Source organism: Podarcis erhardii, assembly GCF_964252035.2.
Source record: "Podarcis erhardii genome assembly, chromosome: 2".
Classification (NCBI taxonomy): domain Eukaryota; kingdom Metazoa; phylum Chordata; class Lepidosauria; order Squamata; family Lacertidae; genus Podarcis; species Podarcis erhardii.
The window spans coordinates 109,877,812-109,905,607 of NC_138498.1; the positions used below are offsets into that span (position 1 = coordinate 109,877,812).

Below are 27,796 nucleotides of genomic sequence, written 5' to 3' on the forward strand. Positions count from 1 at the left end.
TCTAGCCGTCTGAGATCCCGCTTCATTTTCCGGAGCTCCTCAGTAAACCAAGGTGCCCGGTTTTGACGGGGTTCGCAGAGGGCGCTTAGGCGCGATCTCATCAATGGCTGCCAAGAGCCGGTTATTCCAGTCCTCAACAAGGTCATCTAATGAGTCGCCAGGAGGAGCAGGGTTCAGCAAGGCTTGTCAGAATCTATCAGGATCCATCAGTTTTTGCGGACGAGCCCAAATAGGTTCGCCACCCAAGCCGGGGAGGAGCGGGAAGTCAATCTTGGCTTTCAGAGCGTAGTGATCAGACCATGGCACTTCCACAGCGGGGAGCATGATCACATCTATGCCAGCCCCAAAGATCAGATCCAGTGTGTGGCCTGCTTGATGATTGGGGCCCAAAACAAACTGGGAGAGCCCTAGTAGTAGTAGTAGTAGTAGTAATTTATTATTTATACCTCACCCATCTGGCTGGGTTTCCCCAGCCACTCTGGGCGGCTCCCAACAGAATATTAAAAATAGAATCAAACATTAAAAACTTCCCTATACAGAGCTGCCTTCAGATGTCTTCTAAAAGTCAGATAGTTCTTTATGGTGCTGGAGGAGACTCTGGAGAGTCCCACGGACTGCAAGAAGATCAGACCTATCCATTCTGGAGGAAATCAGCCCTGAGTGCTCACTGGAAGGACAGATCCTGAAGCTGAGGCTCCAATACTTTGGCCACCTCATGAGAAGAGAAGACTCCCTGGAAAAGACCCTGATGCTAGGAAAGATGCAGGGCACAAGGATAAGGGGATGACAGAGGACGAGATGGTTGGACAGTGTTCTCGAAGCTACCAACATGAGTTTGACCAAGCTGCGGGAGGCAGTGGAAGACAGGAGTGCCTGGCGTGCTCTGGTCCATGGGGTCACGAAGAGTCGGACACGACTAAATGACTAAACAACAACATACAGAGCTGCCTTCAGATGTCTTCTAAAAGTCAGATAGTTCTTTATTTCCTTGACATATGGTGGGAGGGCATTCCACAGGGCGGGCGCCACTACAAAGAAGGCCCTCTGCCTGGTTCCCTGTAACCTTACTTCTCACAGTGAGGGAATTGCCAGAAGGCCCTCGGCACTGGACCTCAGTGTCCGGGCTGAATGATGAGGGTGGAGATGCTCCTTCAGGTATACTGGGTTGAGGCCGTTTAGGGCTTTAAAGTGACCTCCCTGGGGCACAAGCCTGGGCAGGGTGTATGGAGGTCCTGGGTTGCCCAGACAACAAGACTGGCCTCTCGGGACTTCCGGGTTAGTGCCATCGGCAATGGCGGAATTCCTCTGATTCAGAGGAACCCGCTCCGCCAAAATCGGGTCTTGCCGCCACGGTGAAGGCGGAGACCCTTCAAAAATCCCAGGCGGAGGAAGCCTGGGAACGTGGGGTTCGGCTCACACCAAGAGCGCCCCCCCTACTCACACGGAAACCCCTTTTCGGGGGTTCCGAAGTGACGCGGGGTGAGTGGCGCGGTGTCTCGAATCGACTGCTATTTTTGCGGAGTGAAGCCGCACAGCCGTTGTCGGAGAGCGCTGACTTCTTTTTGTGGACATTCGGATTTCAAACAACAACCTGTGAGTAGTATGGAAATTGGATTTTTTAAAAATATTCTTAAATTCGGCACGAACAGGAAGTCCGCCTCCCCTTTCTGTAAATAATTTAAAGCAAAGAACCTGTCAACTAAGGTCGTGGAGAGATTTTTTTTCTTTTTTTCTGTAAGGACTTTAATTCTACGGATTGACACTATAAGAAATTCTATCTGGAAGCAGGGGAGCCTGCAGGAAAAGAACTAAATTTGGGAATTGATGTGCCACCCCCCCCCCCCCGGACCTGGGAGTGGTCTGTGAGAGCCCGTTGATGAAGTATAGAACAATTTGACAGCTGTCAAGCTAGCTGTCAAGACGCAAAAAGAGGACTTTGTTTCTGTTGTCTACATTTGTTACAAGCTTGCTTTTTGAAAGAAGTAAGGATTGTTACAATTTAACTGGACTTTTGGATCTGTGCTGAAAGGAGTAAAAAGAAACTTAAATTCCCCTAGAGGGAGCTTTTGGATATTGCAGAGAATGGCTGTTGGAAAGGAAATCCAGTTTGAACTGAATAGGACATTCTTTCTCTTGGGAAAGTTGCAAGGTCAAATTGGTGTTTTGACTACAAATGTTACAACTTTGGACACAAGAGTGAATACTATCATTGAACTTGATAAGAACTCGGCACAGGAATTTTATTCAACTGAACAAACAGGGAAATTTGAGGAGAATTATGTTGTCTCTGAAGAGAAGAAAGGGGGAGCCGCAACCCTGCAGATGCGAAAGGAGAGCTGCAATTTGAGGCCTGACATGATGGCAACAAGGGGAAATAAATTTTTGAAGATGGAAGCTTGGCCTGAATTGGAAAGTGAAAGATGGAGAGATCTCCTTATGTAGAGATCAGATGACCCTAGGATTATAAATTTGATTCAGGTGGAAGTTGGAGCTTTGGGGACATTTGGATCTGAAAGGAGAATGAAACAAGATTTGAAATACCCCATAGGCCTTACTTTTAAGTACGGAGGTTGGGCTGGAAGGAATGTGGAGGCTGTTGGGTTGGAGCTTCCCCGAGATTTGGCTTTCAATACTAAGGACTATCAAAAAGACTGGCAGAGGGGACATGAGAGAGACTTAAGAGCCTCGGATGTAAGATCTCCGGGCTAATGGCTTTTTGAGATTGATGGACTTATGTTGGGGACTGAAACCGGTAAGGGGGTATGGGTGGAATGGAAATTGGGAACTCAAAGGGTATACAATATATAATTTCCTTTTTTGTTTTTTATGAGAGTTGGGAAATTCGTGGAAGGGAATCTTTTTTGACCTTAGAGAAACGTCTCAAGAATAAGTATTGATATATAGGTTTGGATGAGAGTTAAGATTGGATAAAGTAAAAGTGGTTTTTAAAATAAATTAAATTACTTAAATGAAAATAAGGTTGGAAGGATTTGCAGAAATACTGTAACGATTTGAACTAGAATACAAAAATGGGAGGTGTGAGGAGGTCAAGGAAATAAGTAAAGGAAGAAAGTTATGCAAAGGTTTAATCTGTTCTTTTTTCTTTTTTTCAAGCGAGTGTATTTTCTTTTTTGTTGTTGTATTTTTTTTGTATTTTGTATTTTTCTTTTTTTTCTTTCTGTAACTCTTAAACTTAAATAACTCTTAAACTTAAATAAATATTATTAAAAAAAAAAAAAAACAAGACCGGCCTCTCTTGACCTCTCTGATATGGACCAAAGGAAAGCAGAACAATGCATTTGGCACCAGCAGGAGTTGCCAGAAAGAGGTGTACAGTGGAACCTCGCGTTATGGATGGGATCCGTTCCGGAGGCCCGTCCGTACCATGGAACTGATGCAAGCCGAAGTGCTGCGTCTGCACACGCACGTGGCATGGTTTAGTGTGTCTGCACATGCATGAGCGGCAAACCCTGGAAGTAACCCATTCCGGTACTTCCGGGTTGCCGTGGGACGCAACATGAAAACACGTAACCTGAAGTGGACGCAACATGAGGTAGAAGAAGAAGAGGAGGAGGAGGTGTTTGGATTTGATATCCCGCCTTATCACTACCCGAAGGAGTCTCAAAGCGGCTAACATTCTCCTTTCCCTTCCTCCCCCACAACAAACACTCTGAGAGGTGAGTGAGGCTGAGAGACTTCAGAGAAGTGTGACTGGCCCAAGGTCACCCAGAAGCTGCATGTGGAGGAGCGGAGACGCGAACCCGGTTCACCAGATTACGAGTCTACTGCTCTTAACCACTACACCACACTGGCAAGGTGCCTTTAGTGCCATAATGTATGAAAGTGGCATGCAAGTGAAACAACAGTCAGGTTATGCACTCTGCTCTTTGTCTGTTGAGCGGGAGCAGATCATCCCTGACTGAGAAGGACAACATGGCCCAGGCTTTCCTTTTCGCCGCTTTGATTCTGCTCTGCCTGGAACTGGTTGTTAAGCTCTCCAGTTGCAATTATGATCTGTTATTGTGCTGCATCTTATATTATTGCCTTTTCTATGGGCCCCTTTTCCAGGCTGTCCAGCTTCGTGCACCTGGGAATTTTTAATATTGAGTAAAGTGGTTTACAATATTTTATTTTAAAAAATGTGTCTTAAAGAATAAGAAAACAATTTAAGAAAGCGGAGTTCTAGAGGTGGGTCATCACAACTAGGAACATAGGATGCTAACGTGTTCAGACCCTGGGTCCTTCTAGCTCAGTATTCTCTACACTGACGTGGGTAGCACTGTGGTCTAAGCCACTGAGCCCCTTGGGCTTGCCGATCAGAACGTTGGTGGTTTGAATCCCTGCGATGGGGTGAGCTCCCATTGCTCTGTCTCAGCTCCTGCCAACCTAGCAGTTTGAAAGCACTCCAGTGCAAGTAGATTAACAACAACAACAACAACAACAACAATATTTGTACCCCGCCCACTTGGCTGGGTTTCCCCAGCCATTCTGGGCGGCTTCCACAAAGACCAAAAATACACTAAGATTTCACAAATTTAAAACTTCCCTAAACAGGGCTGCCTTAAGATGTCTTCTGAATGTCAGGTAGTTGTTTATCTCTTTGACATCTGATGGGAGGGCGTTCCACAGGGTGGGCGCCACTACCGAGAAGGCCCTCTGCCTGGTTCCCTGTAGCTTTGCTTCTCGCAATGAGGGAACCACCAGAAGGCCCTCGGCGCTGGACCTCAGCGTCCGGGCAGAACGACGGGGGTGGAGACGCTCCTTCAGGTATACTGGGCCTTCAAGTATAAACAGGTACTGCTGTGGCAGGAAGGTAAACGGAGTTTCCACGTGCTCTGGTTTCCGTCATGGTGTCCTGTTGCGCCAGAAGCGGTTTAGTCCTGCTGGCCACATGACCCGGAAAGCTGTCTGCGGACAAACGCCAGCTCCCTCGGCCTGAAAGCGAGATGAGCGCCGCAACCCCATAGTTGCCTTTGACTGGACTTAACCATCCAGGGGCCCTTTACCTTTACCTTACACTGAGTGGTAGTAGCTCTCCAGGGGTTCTGGCAGGGATCTCTCCCAGCTGTACTTGGAGCTCTGTGGGGCAGCATCTTCCATTAAATCTTTGCTTACAAGGAGTTGCTAGCAGGTCTCATTCTGTTCCCTATTCTAGGGAGCCTCTACTGCAAAGCATGTCTCTATGAACTAGACGGCATGTGTCTCGCTGGTAGGAGAATGTGCATTGGCCGCAAATGATGTGTGGCTATTACTGTCAGTCTGGGTAAGTGAGAGTTTTGCTCTCCCAGTTTTCCTCGATTTGGAACTACACCAACCCAGGTTCCGGGGGCTGAGCTGAGCTATACATCTTTTGCAATAGCTACAAGATCTGTCCCTCCTGTGGTTTCCTGCAACTATTTAATTGTGCTTCTTAAAACTGATATACTGCTTGGTTGTAATTTTTTCTTTAAAAACGTTTAAAAAAATAAAATTCAGATTTTGAAATTTACAAGCAATTGTCAAACAACCAAAACAAAAAGAGAATTCCATAAATGCCCATGGACTCTCCTTTGTGGGTCTTTATGTTAATTTTTTTTCTTCCTGCATCTTCTCTATTAATCCAATTCTATTGAAATTGCATTGCAACCATTCTCCAACGTTAAACTACAAGTGATTCCAGTCCTGCTGGAAAAAAAAATAGTTTACAAAGATGTTTATGGTAAATGATATCTGTTAGGTTTACAAGGGGTTGCTCGTGGGCAAGCAGGGCAAACCTCTCCCTGGCTGGCTGCTAATGTAAACTTTATCTGTCTGGAGAGCCACTCACCCGTGGCCGCCTCAATCGCTGGCAGAATCCGTGAGTGGGCATTTCTTAAACTTCTTCCAGCAAAGAAGTTCCTTGACGCCCAGTCTCCGCCTTCCCTCTCTGCGGGAAAGCCTTCTGCGCAGAGAGGGCGTGGGCAGCGGAGGACCCCTTCCTTCCCCGCTTGTCCCAGGCAAGGAGTCGTGGGACTGCCTCGCCACATCCGAATCCTGCACCCCCTCTCCACTGGAGCTGTGTTTATTCTCTTCCCCAGAAGAGGAGCTGCTTCTCCCGATCCCTGGAGGCTCTCTATAATCCCTCTGGCTTTTGCTCTCTCCCTCCGGCACTGATGGCAGTTCCCTGACAATATCTTTCCCCCATTCTTTATTGACATTTTGGTCTTCCTGTTTTCTAATTCTTCCGGTCAATTTTTTAAAGAAATTCAAAGCGGTTTACGGAAAGGATAAAACAATGAAACAATCAGTTAAATCAACAATTTAAAACTTTACAGAAATGGATGAAAATCAACAATAGCTGAAAAACAAGATTTAAACGCATGTGAACATTCTGCATGTCTGGATAGGTTTGGCTAAACAAATTGCAGGAGTTATGCTACATGACCCTTTGTGGAGTCTTCCAACTCAACATTTCTATGATTCTGTGTTTTCAGTGAAGGCACCTGCCTGATGACAATACAGTAGGCAGGGAGTTCCAAATGTTCTGCCCTGCTGAAAGATTGTTTCCTTACAAATGTAGAATTAGTACCGTATTTTTCGCCCTATAGGACGCACCGTCCCATAAGGCGCACCTAGTTTTTTGGGGGGGAAATAAAGGGGAAAAAAATATTTTCCCCCCCAGGCGCGGGGGAGGCCCGAGCTTCCCCCAACCCCAGTCCCCAAACAGGCAGCTCTCTGCAAGCCGTGGGAGCCCAGGGCTGGCTCCCGCTGCTTGCGGAGAGGTCCGCGAAGCCTGGATGTGCTGAGCTCAGCGGGCGCAGGCTTCGGCATGCAGGCACCTCTCCGCAAGTGGCGGGAGCGCTCGCGCTGCTTGTGGAGAGGTCCGCAAAGCCTGGAGAGCGAGAGGGGTCTGTGCGCACCGACCCCTCTCGCTCTCCAGGCTTCAGCGAAAGCCTGCATTCACCCCATAGGACGCACACACATTTCCCCTTCATTTTTTGAGGGGGAAAAGTGCGTCCTATAGGGCGAAAAATACAGTAATACAGGACGCCACGTTGGGAGTGGGAAACCGTAACTGACTTAAATTTTCTAACCTCCCTGCATGGTGCCACCCACTGGCCAAGGGCTTATCCAGCTAACACCACAATACAGTGGTACCTCGGGTTACAGACGCTTCAGGTTACAGACTCCGCTAACCCAGAAATAGTACCAAGGGTTAAGAACTTTGCTTCAGGATGAGAACAGAAATTGTTCAGCGGCAGCGGGAGGCCCCATTAGCTAAAGTGGTACCTCAGGTTAAGAACAGTTCCAGGTTAAGGACGGACCTCCAGAACGAATTAAGTTCTTAACCCGAGACACCACTATATGCAGAAACAGATGCTTTTGTGACACAGCTCCCGTCATCCCTGACCACTGTCCATGGTGCTGGCTGGGACATATGGGAGTTGTAGTCCAACGATAACTGGAGGGTACCACAGGAGCTACCCCTGATCTATACGCCCAAGGCATGAGAAATGATGTTGGAATGGCAAGCACATGGACATAATTTCTCGTGTCATTCTATGATTCTATGCTTCTCCTTTTAGATGGATTTCAGCAGTTCCATACCTACGGGTGCTTCATGCCTCAATCCTATTTCTGTGGGATGACAAAGATCCACCTCAATGGCCAACGAACAATGGTGAACTGCTGCTGGAGGGGGAACTTCTGCAACGCAAGGCTGCTCTATTGATGGTGTGATTTGCCACAAATGGGCAGAAGTGTTTGCATCTCTTCACTTTGGGACGTACCCAAGTCACGCCATACATTTAAAGCACTATTACATCCCTTTAACAGCACGCCTCCCTGCTAAGAATCTGGGAACCGTAGTTTTGTTAAGAGCGCTGACAATTGAAACTCTGTGTGGGACCTCCTAACACTCTTAACAACCGTATTTTTCACCCTATAAGACGCACCAGACCACAAGACGCACCTAGTCTTTGGAGGAGGAAAACAAGAAAGAAATATTCTAAATCCCAGAAGCCAGAACAGCAAGAGGGATCGCTGTGCAGCAAAAGCAACGATCCCTCTTGCTGTTCTGGCTTCTGGGATAGCTGTGCAGCCTGCATTTGCTCCATAAGACGCACACACATTTCCCCTTACTTTTTAGGAGTGAAATAGTGAGTCTTATAGAGCAAAAAATACGGTAAGTTCTTCAGAACAATCTGGGGATGGGCAGCTGTGGTGTGACCATCGTAAAATCTGAAAAATTGACTTCTTCGTCCCTATTAAGGTCTTTGTGTCTTCTATATGCTTAGACTATATAATCACTGTTTTTTGGGTTTTTTTTTTTTTAAAAAAGAAGAAGACAATTTTCTGGAAAATCACACTTGATGAAATTAAATATTTTTAAAAAGCAGTATGCCATTCTCTCACTATAATTCATTTTGGCAGTCCTAACCAGATTTATAAATGCTTAGGAATAGAAACAGGAAGTTGTTGCCTGTGCCATGGCTTGCACCCATCCTTTGCTCTTGTCCCCACTTACACCCCAAAATTTAGACCACCCTGAGCCACAAAGCACAGAGTAGGATCACTCCAGGGAGGGCTTCTGAGGAGACAAACTATAGGCCAAAGTGAAGAAAGGCCTGAGGTTTATTTATTATTACTATTAGATTTTTATATATTAGATTTCTAGACTGGCCTTCACCCAAGGATTACAGGGCAGTTTATGAACACCAAAATACGTAACATAGTAACAAACATAAACAATGCCCCCCCCCCGTTTAAATGACCATTGATTGTTTAATTAGCCAACGGCAACGGGGAGGAGGAACGCTTCACAAAAGCACCAGGCCTAGACGCCAGTTTGCCCCAAGATTGTCTTCTTCTTTGGCGATCACTCGTAGCCAAGTAAGATTGTCTTCCATAAACACGGTTTTAACAGTGAGTCCGTAAGTGACTGTGGAGGCCAATTCTGGACCCACACATCCTTCCACAGTGGGGACATTGGTTCCCAGACGGGAGTTGATCACGGTGTGGATTTGCCAAGCGTGCCTTCCTCCTAGCACGTTTCTCCTTGCGTCCTGAGTTCGAGTGTCTTCAAAGCCCATGACACCTTTGGTAAAGGCTGTTCTCCAAATGGAGCGCTCGCAGGCCAGTGTTTCCCAATTGTTGGTGTTTATACTACCTTTTTAAAGATTGAGACATTCTTTAAACCTCTTTTGTTGACCACCAGCATTACACTTTCCATTTTTAAGTTTGGAAAGGGGCACACATGAAATGTCATGTGTGTCTCCCAACAGTTCCGCTAGGCTGGTTAGGTCCCCGCAGCTTTTTTTTTTTTACTAGCTTCAGCTTGTAAAGCAGCTAGTGTTATTTTTGGACAGGAATAGCCTGACCATGCACTGGTAACCTCCAGGTTGGATTACTTCATGGCACTGAAGAAGAGTTTGGATTTGATATCCCGCTTTATCACTACCCGAAGGAGTCTCAAAGTGGCTAACATTCTCCTTTCCCTTCCTCCCCACAACAAACACTCTGTGAGGTGAGTGGGGCTGAGAGACTTCAGAGAAGTGTGACTAGCCCAAGGTCACCCAGCAGCTGCATGTGGAGGAGCGGGGAAGCGAACCTGGTTCACCAGATTACGAGTCTACCACTCTTAACCGTTACACCATGCTGGCTCTCAATGTATGGTGCTGCCCCGAAAGTTGGCCTGGGAGCTGCAGCTCCTGCAAAACATGGCACCTTGACTGCTACCCGGGGCAAGGTAAAGCCCCTGGTGTTACGTTGCTGCTGAAAGAACTGCAGTTCTGACATCTTTCTCCCGGCTGATAAAATAAAAATGCCCAAGAAGTGACACACGCGCATGCACACACACACACACACATATATCATTGTCAAATAAAACTAAGAGCTTTTATTAATAACCTTACAAGCCACAAGACACAGATCTTGCCCTAAGCTGTGGGTTGCCAGCCCACTCATGCTCAAGGGTCGGACGCACCCAAGTCAGAGCTTCCTCAGCCGCATAGGCGCACACGTACACAAGTCAATCGCGCAACTCCAGACACTACCATTGGAAGGTAGAGGCAAGCTGAGCCCCACAGGGCATCACTGGGAGGGATGGGTTAAAGCCAATAACTAACCTGAGGCTGAACTGAGAACTGAACGTCTTAGAACAGGGCAGGTGGGTAAACCTGTGGCCCTCCAGATGTTGCCTTAGTCCAGGCATGTCCAAAGTCAGTTTTGGGGGTCTAATCTGGCCCGTCGGTCTGTTTAATCTGGCCCCTGTGCCAGTTTATTTCCTGGGGTAAAATCCTAAAAAACCTCAACAACTTCAACCCTAAGAAAAGGTCAACAACTGTGGTCGGTCCTCACGGCCCTTCACTTCATCAAATCTGGCCCTCTTTGAAAAGAGTTTGGACATCACTGCTCTAACTCCAATCCTCTCCAGCCAGCATGGTCCAGAGTCCGGGGTTGTGGCAGCTGTGGTCCATCAACATCTGGAGGGCCTTGCTGTAGAGGAATTTTCCCTGCCATGTTCAGAGGCTGTTGGAATCTTTATTCAACATACATATTTTGCACTCAAGGGTATTCTAATCACAAACATAAAAAGGTAAAGGACCCCTGGACAGTAAAGTCCAGTCAAAGGCGACTATGGGGTTGCAGTGCTCATCTCGCTTTCAGGCCAAGGGAGTTGGCGGTTGTCCACAGACAGCTCTCCGGGTCATGTGGCCAGCATTACTAAACTGCTTCTGGCACAACAGGAACTCTGTGACGGAAGCCAGAGCACATGGAAACACCGTATACCTTCCCACCACAGTGGTACCTATTTATCTACTTGCACTGGTGTGCTTTCAGGCTGGACAAATGCCGGCTCCCTCGGCCTCAAAGCGAGATGAGCGCAGCAACCCCATAGTCACCTTTGACTGGACTTAACAGTCCAGGGGTCCTTTACCTTACCTTTACCAATCACAAACATACATACCTTCTGTAATAACTTTTAATATTCTAACTCTGGTGGAATCTCTCAGGACGAGTGGCAGTGGTGAGAAAGTTGCATATTCATCTGCTCCCCATTACCTTTCTTATTTGTTCTTGTCACCTATCGAAAGCTGCTTCTTTCCCCATCTTTAAGCAGCAGCAGCACCATTCCTCCATGAAAACCGCCCGAAAAAAGGCTGTTTCCTAAGGCAGGAGCAGCCAAGCTGAGATCATATAATGACGGATGGCCACCCAACCTCTGCTTAAAAACCTCCAAGCAGTGTGATGATGTCACACTACAGTGCAGCCAGATTGGTCTGCGTTCCAAACAGTAAAACGTAGCAGCTGCATTTTGCTGACTTCCCCCAAAACATTGCCCAAAGAGGTGTTTTTTGGTGTTGCTCCATCAGCCTCACATTTGGCTAAGCCGTGCCACATGGGTGAATTTCAGGATAGAAAGGCTTGCAGAGGTGCCTTTTCCTCGATTCAAGTCAACTACTGGAAAACGTTCACCTTCCATTGCAGGCCATTGCCCTCAACTCATCTGTGCACTGTGGGCACTACTTTTACCCGTGACAAATGCTGCCAGGCATTCCTCTTCACAGCCCACAGGCAAGGGTCACAATACATGCCATTCAATTCATGAAAGACTTTGGGATGGCAGCTTGAGTTAAAGCCAAATGGATGCCGCCAACTACAAACCATACAACTGGCCCTTTGGATAAAATTTGGGCCTTGAGACCAGCTTGTCCAAGGGCGCTCACTACCAGGCAGCTCTGCTTCCTGGGTCTCAGTTCCAGCACCCCTCAGTCCAGATCTGCCAGCTGGCTGCAAGGGCTGTGCAGCCCATAACAGGACTGGGCAATATATCAATATGTCACCCAGAACTGGTTTCAAGTCCGCACCATGGTATTGCTTTCATAGTTTTTGACCTGGCAATATATTGTGAATCATGATGTGCATTTGTGCGCTATGCAAAAAAATCACAATGTGGGGAAAACGGTGAAGCCAGCCAAGGCCTTTACATAGCTCCATCCTCATTTCAGACATTGTGATGTATCAGTATACCGTGATGTTTAGCTGGTGATATACTGTGATGCTGAAAACCGGGTATTGCCCAGCCCTGGTCCATAGAGATCTCTTAACACTCTACCCAGGGAGTGCTGGGGTGTTCAAGAGGAAAGGATCCATACCTGGCCTGCTTTATTCTCACATGTACATTACAGCACTCTACCAAGACTACAGGAGGCTGCCTCTGCATACACTGGATAAGGTGCAGAAGGAGCAGCGAAGGGAAAAAGAGATGGTTTCTGCAATCTACACACGTGCAATGATGAATCCCTTCAGACAGGTCACTTCCCTCTACTGCCCATGTAGCACACGCCTGCCACGCTCTCATTCACACACATTTCTGACCAGCTCTGCCCACAGCTAATGCAAACAGTGTGGCTTGGTTTTTCTACACCCTGCCCCCCAAGTTTCAGCATCACCGTCTCAGATTTAAGCCCCGTTTGAGGTTTGGGAAAGCAGAAGGAATCCATTTCTTCACTGGCCTCCACAAAAGCCGAACTACTCCAAAACAGGCTCTTTGCTTTTGTGGGAATATTCCCTTCATTAGCGTCACATCCCTTCAAGAAAATGTGAAGCCAAAAAGATAAATACCAATATTTCTGTAGGGTCCCCGCGGTCCCCGCCCCCTTCAGTGGTGTTTTTGAAAGCCTTTCCACGTTTCCTTCTGCCATTCCTGGCTGGGGATGACGCAAATTGGTTTCCTGCTCCCTTGCGTCCTTCTCCACTGAGAAACTGCCTTAAATAACTCCCTCAACACATTTGATAAGATATTTAGATTAATATTTTAGTTGGGGGTGGGTGGGAAACAGATATTTGATATTATCTACTTTCCTTTATGCTCTAATAATTTTTTTCCAAATTCATTCAATTAAAAACCACCTTTGAGGGCTAATCCTAGAACGAGGTTGCAGGGCGCAGAGGGAGCAGAATCGGCCATCTTGTCACTCCCAGTCCGTGGGAGGCCGAATGATGAGGGGAGCAGCATTCTTGCGTCCGGCACGGATTCCTGGGTAGAAAAAAGGCCACAGCTTCTCCGTGAAGGTGTCGGTGAAAGTGTAGATGTGGGAGCGGTCCGTCACATTGTAGAAGGAAAGTCTGCCGGCCTCATAGTCCAGGAAGACACCCACTCGCTTGGGTTTAGTGGCGACACTGAGGGGCGTGAACGGGGTGGTGGTGGCCGCATACTTGTCCCCGTTGAAGAGCCTCACCCGCCAGTAGCCAGTCTCCGGCAGGGAGGTCGTCTCCCCTTTGCGGCTCACAGATTCGTTACAGACCCCTAGGGCCCAGTGGGTCTTTTCGCCCACTTCCACTTCCCAGTAGTGGCGGCCCGAAGTGAAGCCCTCCGTCGCCAGGACACAAGGGTAGGTGGTGAAGCGCCGCGGGCTGTCGGGCAGGTCTCGCAGGCGTTGCTCCACAAACTTGACGCTCTTCCGGTCCTCGGAGAGCACTAAGTTGGGATGGGCCGTCTCGGGGTCGAGGGTCAAATCTCCTGCAGGAAAAGGGAGAGACGTTCGTTCAGGCTCGGCTGTGACGGTGGCCAGGCCTCAATGGCTCAGGATGCATTTTTTTAAAAAAATAATTTTCATTTGATTTTACAAATACAGAATTATAACAATACAACACAAAATACATGTCCATATTTAGAGATTTCTCCGAATCCGTTCAACTTAAATGTTCGGAAACCAAGGCGTGGCTTCTGATTGGCTGAAGGAAGCTCCTGCAAGAAGCTCCTGCAGCCAATCAACAGCCATGAAAGTGGTATCAGACTTTTGGGTTCCAAAGAACATTCACAAACCGGAACACTCACTTCTGGGTATGTGGCGGTGGGAGCCAAAACATTTGACTCGCAAGGCGTTTGGGATCCAAGGTACAACTGTATCATTCCTGTTACTGCTGACAACTGGCTGTGCTGGGTGGGGGGTGTGTGTGTGTGTCGCAAAACATCTGAAGCGCATCAGATTGGGGAAGGCTAATACTGTTCCTCTCCCACTATCAACAATTCTAGCACACCTCTCCTAGACTCAGTTCATTACAGAGTTGTGTTGTGTGTGCAATGATCAGAATTAAGCTCAATTGCTTGGACGGTGCTAATCCGCAGAATCTATTCCAAACTCACAAGAGTTTTGTTGGCACTGTGGATGAACCCCCTGATCCATGAGCAAGGGAGAAGAGGCCCAATTCTCCCAGCCCCCACACCAACCAAAAAGAAAAATGCCTGGATGTGGCACCACACCAGCTTACCTGTGAGCCTCTTGATGATTTTGCGCAGGACGAAGTACTGCCTGGGGAAGTTGCAGAAGTTCTTTTCCAGCTCGATGGAGACCAGGTTAAGCTTCTGGGCCTGCACCTCTTCACATCTGCAAGAAAAAGAGCAGAGCAGGTTGGATGAGGGCAAGTCCATGGTTGGGGAACCTGTGGCCCCTTCAGATGTTGCCGGGCTCCCAACCCCTAGCAGCCCCAGCCAGGATGGACAAGAGTCAGGGATGCTGCAAGCTGTGGGCCCCAGGAACATGTGGTGGGCCCCAGGTTCACTGTCCCTGAAGTTGTCCATTGCTTCCATGTGTCCCCCAATCATTTTTCATTTCATGGTCATTGTGAGGCCAGACTTCAAATACTTGTAAGGTCTGGTCAGTGCCTGGATGAGTGATGTCATGAGAACCTACAGGTCTGCAGCCTTGGCTTCTGGGATGGAAGGAAGATGGGATATCAGTGTACAAACGTAAACAAGTGAATAAAAATTCTTGAGATTCACAAGTACTTTTAATTCTGCTGATTCTCTTATTCTGCTTTTTACATATTTTTTGTGCCTTTTAGTTTAGTATGCTTTATGTATATGCTTTTTTATTTTTGTAAACTATCCTGGGAATATGATTGAAATGCAGTTATAAAAAAATACTTACAATAAATATATAAAAGAGTCTCCAGACCTGGGGTGGGGGGATGAACCGTCTCCCAGGCTATAATTGAGCACCTTGTTTATTTTCATGGAGGTTTTCTTTAGTTTTCATCAGGTTTTCCCAAAATTGAGTTTCCGGCTGTTTGTGGACTGCAACTCCCATCATCGCTAGGTAGCAGGACCAGTGGTCAGGGATGATGGGAACTGTAGTCCAGAAACAGCTGGAGACCCAATTTTGTGAAACCCTGCTGGCAGTGTTCGAAACTCCCATTGTTCTAGGGGCATTTTCACTAGCCTTGGCCTCGATCAAAGGCCAAACTGTTCTTGGAAGGACTCCCACTAGGAATGAAGTGGCACTTTTAGATCCAACCCCTTGCCTTTGTCCTTACAAGTATTTGCTTCAGCAAAGCAGGGGCCTTTCATACCTTCAACCACACCTGATGCCAAAAGAACAGTAAGGTAGGTTGCAAGGCAAATCTCTCTGGGGAGAGCTTTCCGCAACTGTGAAGGCGGATGGCACCACCACAGAGAAGGCCCAGTTTTTGGTAGCTGCCCACCTCCTTTCAGAAAGCAAAGGCATCCATTGGAAGCGCTCCTTCAAGAGGTAAGGAGACCAGCAGTCTTTAAAAGAGCATTTTATGTGTCAAACCAGGACAAATGCTTGTCCAACAGCTGTTTATGACAAGGACCACCTCATAGGACCCCATGTTAAGAGGCAGTGAGGCCGTTGTGATGACCAAAGAATTTGCTCCTTACCTTTCGAGGGTGTGCTTCACATCCTGCATGAGGAGGACAAGAAATAAAAATTGTTAAGAGTCGTGTAGTCATGAAGGAGCACAACCGCGAAGTAAAATCTATTTATGCAGATAGGTGAAATGAGGAAGATCCCACCTTTGGTTAAAGCAACACATATTATTCTGCTGTTTTAGCTTAAAAAAAGCACAGGCATGTGCAAACCACATCAACTTCCAGCCTGCCACTGCAATGTCCTGAAATATCAGCTATATGCATCTATCCCAGGATCTGCCTTCACAAAGCAAACCAATTCTGATGACCTTACACTGGATTTCATGCTTGCATGTGAACTACAGAAAGCTAGAGCCCTATGCATCTTGCCCTGCTGCCCACAAGAGGCATACAGATTCACATCCAAAGGGTCTATAGAAATTGGGGTTCACAGACCCTTATGGAAATGTTAGATGAGAGGTGGAGGAAGTGGGGAACAGAAATGGGCTGGTGCAAGACTAGAATTCATCGACCCTTTGTTCTACTCTGAGTTACACGATCAGTGATGGAACCAAAACCCCACATGAAGGCCCATGAGCCTCCTGTCCACCCCACTGCACAGTGGCCCCAAGCCAAGAGCACTGCATTTCCAGGAAACTGGTTAAGGCAAATTATCTCTGGAGGTTCTTTGAACCCATCACATGCAATCACTGCTTCCTAAGAAAATCCTGTTTAGAGCTTTATCTGCTCCATCAGGCTGCAGCTGAGGAAAAAAGGGGGAGCAGGCTCTCTCTTTCAGATCCGTGGGTGCAAAAGATAATTCAAGTCTGTTTTAATCTACTGTTGATTTACCGCCTGCCTTAAGTTTACTGGTGGTTTACTACTCCTTAAAGCACTAGAAAAAAGTAAGGGAAGGAGGCAGACTCAAGGGCTGCTGAGGAACGGGATGTTCCAAGTAGCATTTGTTCAGGTGCAGGAGATGCCCCCCCTCCAGGTAGACTCTGATGCACACCCCACCTTGAGCATCTCCATGCCTGACTGCAGACACTTCTCCTCGATTTCCGTGATGAGGCTGTTGAGGGAGACCCGCTGCTCAGACAGCTCAGCCACATTGTCCTTTAGTTTCTGCAAGATCTCCTTCTCCTCGTCCTCCAGGTGTTGCATCAGCACTTCTTGCTCCTCCTCCAGGAACAAATGCATCTCCTCGAACTCTCGGATGATGAGTTGGCGGCGGTCCTCAACCTTCCGCTGCAGGGAGATGGGAGACAGGGTTCAGGTAGGGCTCAGTGAGGTCAACCCAATGAGGATTGGCAGAAAGAGGGAACTTCCTCACACAGCACAAAACCATGGTGTGACACCCAAATTCAAGTACTTGCTCAGTTGCGACTCTCACAGGGTGACCTTGGGACAGTCTCCCTCTCAGCCCAACTTACTGTACAGAAACAACAAAAAGAGCCTTGTGACACCTTGAGCACTAATTTAGTGGATCAAAGTCCATTTCATCAGATGAATGATGATAATGTGTTGAGGTGGATTCTGTCTATGAAAGCTTACATCATAATAAATGTGTCAACCTTTAGAGTGTCACAAGAATCTTTGTGGTTTGTGCTCCAACAGACTAACGCTGGCTAACGCTCTTGAAATTGGAAGGTCACCAATTTTTTTGTGAAGGCAGAGGAGAGTTATCCCACTGTGTACCACCTAGAGTTGGAGGAAAAGTTGGCTATGAAGTGTGGCAATCTAACGTTTTTTGGAATACAGTAGACTCTCCAGATATGAATTTAATTCGTTCCGGGCATCTGTACTTAGCCCAAAATGTTCGTAACTGCAGGCGCCTCTTCTGCGCATGTGCACAGCACAACAGAGGTATACACAATATACACAATAGAAGTATACACTTCTGAGTTTGCCACGTTCTCAACCCAAAAGTTACATATCCAGAGCGGTATGTAACCGGAGGGTCCACTGTAATGTGATTCTCTACTATGGGCGGTACTATGGCATCTCAATGCAACATTAAAAAGAACTAGATGAATTCATTTAGGCCAAGTCTGTCAGCCATTTTAGCCAAACTGAACCTCCTCGTTCAGAGGCAATATGCCTCTGAATATCAAATGAGAGGGACAAAACCCAGAAGGGAAGGTCCAGGAAATGTTCTTGCACTGTTTCTGGGTTCCCAAAGTTACTAATGCTGAAAGAGTGCATTGCTTGCTGCTGCCACTGTAAAGCTGGCATAAATTTGTTGTATTTTTTAATTGTTTCAATATGCTTTGGTATATTTGTACAATTGTCGGCTATCCCAGGCTTTGCAAAGTGGATAAGAGGAGCATAAACATTACATACACAAATGTGGCTACACAGCATACTGGGCTACACGGTTTCACCTGTATCACTAAGACAAATCCTTGTGTTTTCCCACCCACAGATGTGGCTTCTTAGCTGTTACTAATAACAATGCACTTTTTAAGTTGTTTGAAGGGTACTTTGTGGGTTGTTGTTGTTTTGCAAAACATTTTTTATCATCACCATCATCATCAAAAGCAATTTCCAGAGGAGCTAAAACTAAAAGAAATTAAAAGCAAGGGAGCATGAAGAACTGTCAGGACTAAATGGAAGGAAAAAAAGAGCACATTATCCCAAAGTATGCAATTCTGGTACATTACAATTTTCTGGTGTGCTACTGTGTTCCTTTTTATAATTGGTTCGTTTTGACATAAAAGTTAACAGAATGTATTTTCTTAAACCATTCTGATTCTGCCATGGTGGGGGCAGAAGGGCAACAAAAAGTGGCACAAAACTTTGAGATAGTTAACTATATATTCCAAATGCCTGTGCTCGGCATTAATTTTTTGAGGGAATCTTGGTGCAGGTGTATCACAACAAATGAAAATATCACAGACAGTTGTACCTTGGAAGTTGAACGGAATCCGTTCCGGAAGTCTGTTCAACTTCCAAAACGTTCGGGAACCAAAGCACGGCTTCTGATTGGCTGCAGGAAGTTCCTGCAGCCAACTGCAAGTCGCGGAAGCCCTGTTGGACATTTGGCTTCCAAAAATAGTTTGCAAACCAGAACAGTCACTTGCTGTTCGGGAGCCAAAACGCTCAAGAACTAAAGCTGTTCGAAAACCAAGGTACGACTGTACCAGTTTTTATTTTATACAGTGAGTGGTTTTATTAACTATTTCCTATTAAGTTTTCTTTCTTTTTCCGATAGCAGTTACAAGCTCGGTGGAGCATGGAAATTCTGTGCTATTCTTGTGGAGAAGCAGTTAAATGTGGGTTGAACGAGGTAACTTAGGTAGATTTGTAGCTGGTTGACAGACAGAACCCAAAGAGAACTCATTAATAGTTCCTCGTCATCTTGGAAAAAAGTGGCAAGTAGGGTGCTGCAGGATTCTGTTCTGGGCTCTTTATGTTGAGGGGATGCTCGTCAAATTTGCAGATGACACCACGCTGGAAGGGGTAGCCCATGCCCCAGAAGACAGAATCAGCATTCAATTTGACTTTCAGCAGATTGGAGAGCTGGGCCAAAACTAACAAAATAAATCCCAACAGGGACAAATGTAAGGTTCTGCACTTAGGCAAGAAGAGCCAGCAGCACATATATGAATCGACCCAGACTCTGCAACTGTGATCTGAAGCCTTCTTTGTGTGGCCCCTCCACAAGGGGACTGGAGGGTGGCAACACGAGAACAGGCCTTTTCTGTAGTGGCTCCCTATTTGTGGCATGCTCTTCCCAGGGAGGTTTCCCTGGTGCCTTTGTTACATACCTTTAAGTGCAATGCAAAAGCATTCCTCTTCAACCATGCCTCTGGCTGTTAATGATATATGGCGTTTTAAAGCACACATGATGTACTGTTGTTTTTAATGTGTGTATTTTTCCTTTACCCCTTGGATATTATGAAAGCTTGTCTTTTGTTTTTATAAAGACTCCTTGAGCTGCCTCAGTGAGAGAAAATGTTAATACAGTGGTGCCTCGCAAGACGAAAAGAATCCGTTCCGCGAGTCTCTTCGTCTTGCGGTTTTTTCGTCTTGCGAAGCAAGCCCATTAGCGGCTTAGCGGCTTAGCGCTATTAGCGGTTTAGCGGATCAGCTGTTAAGCGGCTTAGCGGATCAGCTGTTAAGCGGCTTAGAAAAAGGGGTGGGGGGAAGGGAAAAAAACCCGCAGGAACTCGCAAGACATTTTCGTCTTGCGAAGCAAGCCCATAGGAAATTCGTTTTGCGAAGCACCTCCAAAATGGAAAACCCTTTCCTCTAGCGGGTTTTCCGTCTTGCGAGGCATTCGTCTTGCGGGGCACCACTGTACTACTAGTAAGGTAAAGGTAAAGGGACCCCTGACCATTAGGTCCAGTCGTGACCGACTCTGGGGTTGTGGCGCTCATCTCGCTTTATTGGCCGAGGGAGCCGACCTACAGCTTCCGGGTCATGTGGCCACCATGACTAAGCCGCTTCTGGCGAACCAGAGCAGCGCACAGAAACGCCGTTTACCTTCCCGCCGGAGCAGTACCTATTTATCTACTTGCACTTTGACATGCTTTCGAACTGCTAGGTTGGCAGGAGCAGGGACCGAGCAACGGCAGCTCAGCAGGATTCGAACTACCGACTTTCTGATCGGAAAGTCCTAGGCTCTGTGGTTTAACCCACAGCGCCACCCACGTCCCACTACTAGTAGTAGTCCACTTGAATTCAAGCAAGGCTCACAGGGTTTCCACTGCAGCATTTGCTTTGGGAGAAAATTCCAAGTGAAAGAGATACAATCCAAAGCATGCAGCACTTGCCTTGAGCTCCCCTGGCTTCTTCTCCTCCCGGGATCTGCACTGGCCGATCTCATGCAGCTTTCGTTCAAGTGGCTCCAGGCATTTCTGCAGCTTTTCCTGCTTGAAAGAGGAGATGGCATAATTGGGAGCTAGCACAGTTAAAGAGTATGAGTCATGAGCATAAGAACCACCCATCTTGCTTCCTGCAGTGGCCAAAAAGCAAACAGACAGACACCTCTAGGACGCCCATAAGCAGCGTTAGAAACTCAGATATATAAGCTAAGTGCCAAATAGTTCCTTAAATCAAGGTTACAGTCTCCAAAATGGAATGCCCTCATCTTCAAAAAGGGGAAAAGGAAGACCCAGGTAACTACCAACTGGTGATCTTGACATCAATACCAAGGAAGAGCCTAGAACAGATAATTCAACAGTCGGTCTAAGAGCATTTAGAAAAGGATGCTGTGATTACTAAGACCCAGCATGGGTTTCTCAAAAATAAGTCATGCCAGACCAATCTGATTTCGTTTTTTGATGGAATTACAAACTTGTTGGTTCAGGCAGGAAAACACTGTGGACATAGTAAGGCTTTTGACACCCCCCCCCCCCGGTGATATTTTCGTGAGGAAGCTGGTAAAATGTGGGTTGAATGAGGTAGCTGTTAGGTGGATTTGTAGCTGGTTGACTGACCAAACCCAAAGAATACTCATTAATGGTTCCTTGTCATCCTGGAAAAAAGTGAGAAGTGGAGTGCCACAGGGTTCTGTCCTGGGCCCTTTGTTGTTCAATATCTTTATAAATTACTTGGATGAAGGAATTGAGGGGATGCTCATCAAATTTGCAGACACCAAACTGGGAGGGGTAGCTAATGCCACAGAAGACGTCAGAATTCAAAATGACCTTAACACATTGGAGAACTGGGCGCAAAATAACAACTTGAATTTCAATAGTGACAAATGTAAGGTTCTGCACTTAGGCAGGGAGAACCAGATGCACAAATATAGGATGGGGGACACCTTGCATACTAGCAGTACATGTGAAAAGGATCTAGGAGTCTTGATGAATCACAAAGTATCCATCTGTATGGATGGAGCAGCAGTATGATGCAGCAGCAGCAAAAACCAAACCAAACCTGTGTCCAGATCGAGGGAAGTCATAGTGCCACTCTTATTCTGCCTTGGCCAGATCACACTTGGAATACTGTGTCCAGTTCTGTGCACCACAATTTAAGAAGGATCTTGACAAGCTGGAACATGTGCAGAGGAGGGCAACCAAGATGATGAAGGGTCTGGAAACTAAACCTTATGAGGAGCGCTTGAAGGCATGGGTATGTTTAGCCTGGAAAAGTGGAGACTGAGAGGAGATACGATAGCCATCTTCAAATATCTTAAGGGCTGTCACATGGAGGAGGGAGCATGCTTGTTTTCTCTTGCTCTGGAGGGTAGGACTCAAACCAAAGACTTCAAGTTGCAAGAAAAGAGATTCTGACTAAACATTCGGGGGAAAAAATTCTGACAGTAAGAGCTGTCCAGCAGTGGAACAGACTCCCATGAGAGGTGGTGGACTCTTCTTTCTTGGAGGTTTTTAAACAGAGGTTGGATGGCCATCTGTCATGGATGCTTTAGCTGAAATTCCGGCATTGCAGGGGGTTGGACTAGATGACCCTTGGGTCTCTTCTAACTCTAAGACTCTATGTCTAGTTGCAATTTTGGAGTTAAACAGCTCTAAAATCTTATTTTTCATATGGTGGACTGACTGTGATTGATTCTCAGTTAAACATCTGGCTAGTTCCAATGGCTACATTGAGCTAGGTTAAGAACTTTGAGGACTTAAAGAAGAAAAGTCACTTTATCCAGGGACAATGTACATATACACTGGCCTATTCCTGCCTCTTTTTCTTAAGGTTGACACAGGCCTTTCATAATGTAAGAATATTCTTCACAACTGTGAACAGGGCAGTAGGGTGGGGTAAGTGAAGATAGGCTACAACAATTACATATAACGTTATTCACTACTCCTGCTCAGGCTGCACAGAAAAAGCATTTTGGTTCCTGAAATTCATTCCGATTGTGCCGCTAAAATATAACTGACAGAATTGTACAGGGTGCGGTATTAGTGTGTGAAAACAGTTAAGATCCAGTGATCCCCAGGCATGCACCTCCATATGGTGGAGATGTCAGGTGCCATCTTGGTGCGCCCAGGAATCTTCATTTGGTCACAAGTGGTTGATAGGCAGGTGCAAAATGCACCTGGCTAATTTCAAACACTGCCCACAACTTGAGTGCTCACCTGCTACTGCTGCCAGATCTATCCTATAGTTAGAAGCAAAAGCTATCTTTAACAGAATGTAATGGCTTTAAAAACAGAAAATGAAACAAGTTGGGATTTCCTGGTTCAAGTGCCATTTCAGAGATGTTCTAGATCAGGGTTCAGCAAACTTTTTCAGCTGGGGGCCAGTCCACTGTCCTTCATACCTTGTGGAGGGGCAGACTATATTTTTTTTGGGGGGGGGGAATGAACAAATTCCTATGCCCCACAAAAAACCAAGAGATGCATTTTAAATAAAAGGTCACATTCTACTCATGTAAAAACACACAGATTCCCAGACTGTCCGCAGGCCGGATTTAGAAGACAATTGGGCCGGCTCTGGCTCCTGGGCCTTAGGTTGCCTACCCATGTTCTAGATGGTCTTTTGCAAACAACCATTGCCCTCCCACCCACAATCTCTGCAGCATTATTTCTATGGAAATAGTAATGCTGTCCTACCCTGACGAGATTCTGCTATATGGTGTCAGAAGTGTTCAAAACTCCCATTATTCTAGGCGCATTTTGCGACAGGGAATTTCATTAGTGTGAGCAGTTTCTGAGCTCTGGGCACAGTACCGCACCTAAGATTTCAGATTAAAATAGCAGAATGGAAGGAAGTGCCTCCCCACTTCCAGGTACTCTCTGAAGACTGGAGAAGAGACCCTCTTAAGAATATCAGGGGGGTGGGCAGGGGAAGGACTAAACCATGTGAAAAATAAATGAATATTTTAAGTCGCAGTTCATTCATTTTCAGCTTTGAATTCTTGTTATAAAAAAGTGCACCTAGACACTCCGTTGTTGCGCCCATAACCTAGGTTTAAGGTGCCATTTAGCTCCTAGCTTTCATATCTCAGTTTCTAACATGATGTCTGTATAGCATGGTGAGCAAGCATGATAAAGTGCTAGTGGATATTCCTGTATACTTTGATCTTTGTGAGGTTTACTTATAAGCCCAGATGATTGTGTTATAGTACAGTGGAACCTCGGGCTGCGGATGTAATCCGTGACGGAGGCACGTCCACAACCCACAGTGTTCGCATCCTAAAGCGCTGTGTCTGCGCAGGCACAATTCAGTGCTTCTGTGCAAGCGCGGGTGGCGAAACCCGGAAGTAACCCGTTCCGGTACTTCCGGGTTTCCCGCGGTTCGCAACCCAAAAACACGTAACCTGAAGCGTCCGTAACATGAGGTATGACTGTAGAAAGGTTCATGATGTGCCAACATAACTTAAAGTTAACATAGCTAGAATGTTTATGCTCATCTTGTATCTAAACATTTTCTATTTTGGATTGAACTGCGTGGGTAAGGAGTTTTCTAAACTGGGAACTCTGGAGAATACTGTCAAGTAGAAAGCAGGAAGTCTCTAACGTTCTGCTGATCACACTGGCTGAAGTGTGGTGTAGTATCAACAACAACAATAATAATAATAATAATAATAATAATAATAATAATAATAATAATTTATTTGTACCCCGCCCATCTGGCTGGGTTTCCCCAGCCACTCTGGGCGGCTTCCATAAAAACCAGAAATACACTAAAATATCACAGATTAAAAACTTCCCTGAACAGGGCTGCCTTAAGATGTCTTCTGAATGTCAATCTGAACAACAGATTGTTGGCCCTGTGTAACAGGTTATGGGCCAACTGACCTCACAAGTCTAACACGTACTGGTCAACATTTGGCCAGATGCATTCTGCACTAATTGAAGTGTTCACATCTTCAAGGGCAGCCTCATGTACAGGGGGCTTACTGCAATGCAAGCAAGGGAGAGGTTGCTGGAATTTGGGGAACTGTGAAAAAGAGTATTCTTCTCCAGAAACAACTGTAGCCTGGCAAGTAAGCAAGAGCTGGACAAAGGCACCACCTTGGATACTTGAGGTTCAAGTGAGAAAGCTGGATCTAAGTGTACCCCACCACATAGCAGCATAACTCCACTTATAGCAGGCTGCATACCTTGTTCCCAAACATAAGAGCAACCTACCCACATTGTGTCTGTCATTTGCTGCCTTTATTTTGCTATTCTTCCAGCCTTCCTATTCATTATAGGAAGACAACTGTGTTCCCTTTCTCCATTCAACTCTGCACTGAATTCTCACATCAAATTTCAAGCTCCTTCCCTCATTTTTAAGGCTTTCCATTCCTCATCTCCATGACACCCTCTAATAGCAAAGTCCACCTCTGACTGCAGTGCCTAACAGAAATTCAACTAACACGGAAGCCACCAAGAAACAAAAGAGAGGCACCAGAATACTCAGGGGACCCCTGAGTTTTGCAGAAGAGCCAACAACAGCAGCCCCCACCCAGACAACCCTATGGAGACTGAGAGCAGTCAGTGGTCACTAGCAACCAGCTGAGCATTACTTTGAAAAGAAAAAATGGGAGAGTGAATTGGCTTACTTATAGTTCCCTGGAGGAAGCCGTGGCTGGCTGGCTGAGCACTTTAATTATTAAACAAGCAAACCAAAATATAGGACAGCATTTTCTTGCAGTTCCCACTTGGGCTTCCCTATTCAATCAGGTTAAGTACAGTCTGTGCAAGTTTATGTGCTACTGTGATGGCAAAAAAGGCATCTGACCGCAATGGGCAAATACACATCAAATGCATACCTCACACAGCCGGTGATGTTTCTGGTTGTTATTTATATACATTAATCACATTGCTCATGGAAATGACTCCAAGTCGCTTACAGACACAATAGAAATATTAAAACCAATTACTCTGAACAAACTCAAATGTTGGTCTTCATGCCCTCTCCCGTCTTTTTTAAAAAACTTGATTCCAGCCATGTCCTGTCCCCCCCCCCCACTTTACCTTATACTCCAAGGAGGCATCGTCCAGGGTCACCACCGTGTGGGAGCGGTGTTCGTGAGAGATCTCGCACACTAAGCAAACGGCCTCCTGGTCATCCTTGCAGAAGAGGCGGAGGACTTCATTGTGCTTCTCGCACAAGTTCTCATCCCGCACCTTGCGTTTGTTCGTGACCTGCAGCTGCTTGGCTATCTCCACCATGTTGCCCAGCTGCCGGTTGGGCCTCAGAATGCGGTGGCGTGAAGTCTTGCGGCAGACGGGGCAGGGGAAGTCCCGGTTCAGATCTTCCCACCAGCGGGTGATGCACACCCGGCAGAAATTGTGGCCGCAGTCAATGATCACGGGGTCCTTGAGGTACTCCAGGCAGACAGAGCAGCTGGCTTCTACCTGGAGGTTTTCCAAAGGGTTTGTGGTGGCCATGGCTCCTCAAAGGCAGGAGGGGAAAAGCATGGATGGCAGAACCAAGGGCTGTATCCAGCGTAGCACTAAGTCACTTAGAGATATCCTTGTTGTGCTGGCGGAGCATTGCTTGCTGTGCAAAGGAAAACACAAACACAAGTATATTACGAAAGGTTGCTCGCCAACAGATTACACAGCTGTTGTGCAACAAGCTTCCACTAGCACAACAGCTGTTTGATTCCTTCATTGCACAACCTTTAAACTATCTTGCACTAGCATACAATAGCACTGCATATGGCCACGATAGAGTGGTGGCACAGTTCAATTTGTCCCAACTGTGTATTTTTCATAAAAACACCAAATTTGCACCATACACAGAATACACAATTATTCACAAATACTGAGGCATGTGATCTACCGTATACACAGGCATGTGAAATATTTCTAATTGAGCATAGTGTAAGCACACAATAACTTTTGCGACCCAAAACAATATGGAATGTTTTCCCTATAGCCTTCACATCCTGATCAAGGACCCTCTATCTAGCTCAGGCGTAGGGAATCTGTGGCCCTTCAGATGTTGCTGAGCTTTGTTTTGTTCTTTTTACAAACTCTACTGAAAATTCTGAAAGCAATCACCAAACATGAAGTGTTGTCTTCCAGGACAAATACTTGCACATATGTTAAGTCTTGCATGCAGTCATCCACACAGCATCAAAACAGACTTGGAGTATCTTTTACATTACAAATTCAGCCTACTTCTACAGCGTACAGACATCAATCTAAAGAGTTAAGATAATTTCTTCATGCGCTGCTGAACTATAACTCCCATCGCACCTGGCCATTGGCCATGTTTGCTGAGACTGATGTTTGTGCGGGGAATTAAGACTCTAGTTCCTATCTGCAGAGTATGTGGAATACAGCCCTGGGTGGTTTGACCCTTTAGTTCTCTTTTTCCTCCTATAAAAACCTCACAAAATACTTGTATTTTAAAACCAAATAACTTTTGCTTAGTGTACTTGCAGTTGCAGATTTATATATATGTGTGTGTGTGTGTGTGTGTGTGTGTACATACACACACAATGCAGGTGGAAGTTTATTTAGTTGCTAGAACATCTTACATAGATTAAACTGTTACAGACTAACATTTACTCTGACTCTGAGGCAAACAGCAGCAGAACACAACACACCTGCTTCTCTAACCGTTAAGACTCACAAGACTGTTAATAACTGAACCAACTGAAATACCACAGAGAAACGCGACAGAGCGTATGACATCACAGGGTTCTACAGTCCTTTCAAACCTTAACATTTTCCATATGCATTTTGGATGCTAACAGCCCAACAGTTTGTACCTCAGCAACATACGGAGAACAAAGTTCCCCGGACTTTCTCCTGCTGCTGCAGAATTAGTACAATCCCTGGAATCTATGACAGGTGTTCCTCTGTTATGTGTAATTTGCACACATTCTGCTAATGCTAAACACAGCAGCCCAACATCTGGAGGGCAGAATCTGTCTCCCAGATTCAAAGCTAACCTATTCACTTCATCACAGTGGCTCTCGACTAACCAATTAAAAAGTGTCCACTCTCAGCATTACAACAGTTTTAGTATTTGTCAGGGTACTTCAAAGTCCTTTAGGGCAGGCGATGCCAGACTACGTACCCTGTTGTTTGGAGCTCCTCAGCTGCAAGCGTATTTTCCTCTCTGAGCAGGGTTTTGGACAGCAAAGATTTATCCATTGGGAGCTGGCCGAGGCATGATTGAACATCCCAGTTGAACAGTTAAGCTATGGCTGTTGATCTCTTCCAGTTCCTTAACACCAAGGCACCTTGCAAATGAGTCGTCTAACATTTAACACTTTGGTATTCCCTTGGAAGGTCAAAAGGAAAAAAAAATGTATTTAGAAAT

The 27,796-nt window shown here is 46.2% G+C and overlaps 1 protein-coding gene and 1 long non-coding RNA gene across 2 annotated transcripts in view; one reads left to right on the forward strand and one right to left on the reverse strand.

The window, feature by feature from the left end:
* Positions 1-9,602, forward strand: part of LOC309337378 — a 101,100-nt gene extending 91,498 nt beyond the window's left edge. Inside the window, exons 3-4 of the long non-coding RNA XR_014154230.1 lie at positions 3,620-3,705; positions 9,523-9,602. This is a non-coding gene — a long non-coding RNA (uncharacterized lncRNA). The remainder of the gene's footprint in view (positions 1-3,619; positions 3,706-9,522) is intronic.
* A 228-nt stretch (positions 9,603-9,830) lies between these two features.
* On the reverse strand, positions 9,831-27,692 carry LOC309337322 (E3 ubiquitin-protein ligase TRIM39-like). Its single transcript, XM_081854100.1, has 7 exons — positions 27,551-27,692; positions 25,489-26,013; positions 20,395-20,490; positions 16,634-16,864; positions 15,647-15,669; positions 14,236-14,351; positions 9,831-13,483 (listed from the first exon to the last, which is right to left on the reverse strand). The coding sequence occupies exons 2-7, from the start codon at positions 25,903-25,905 to the stop codon at positions 12,936-12,938; spliced, it is 1,431 nt and encodes a 476-aa protein (XP_081710226.1). The 5' UTR covers positions 25,906-26,013; positions 27,551-27,692; the 3' UTR covers positions 9,831-12,935.
* Between the last annotated feature and the right edge of the window lie 104 nt (positions 27,693-27,796).

Bases quoted from the DNA above. Each gene is read 5' to 3' on its own strand.
- LOC309337322 (XM_081854100.1), bottom strand. From the start codon at position 25,905: ATGGCCACCACAAACCCTTTGGAAAACCTCCAGGTAGAAGCCAGCTGC. The intron at 15,670-16,633 runs GTGGGGTGTGCA...CTCCTCATGCAG, and splicing joins CAGGCATGGAGATGCTCAAG to GATGTGAAGCACACCCTCGA. The intron at 13,484-14,235 runs GTAAGCTGGTGT...CTTTTCCTGCAG, and splicing joins AATCATCAAGAGGCTCACAG to GAGATTTGACCCTCGACCCC.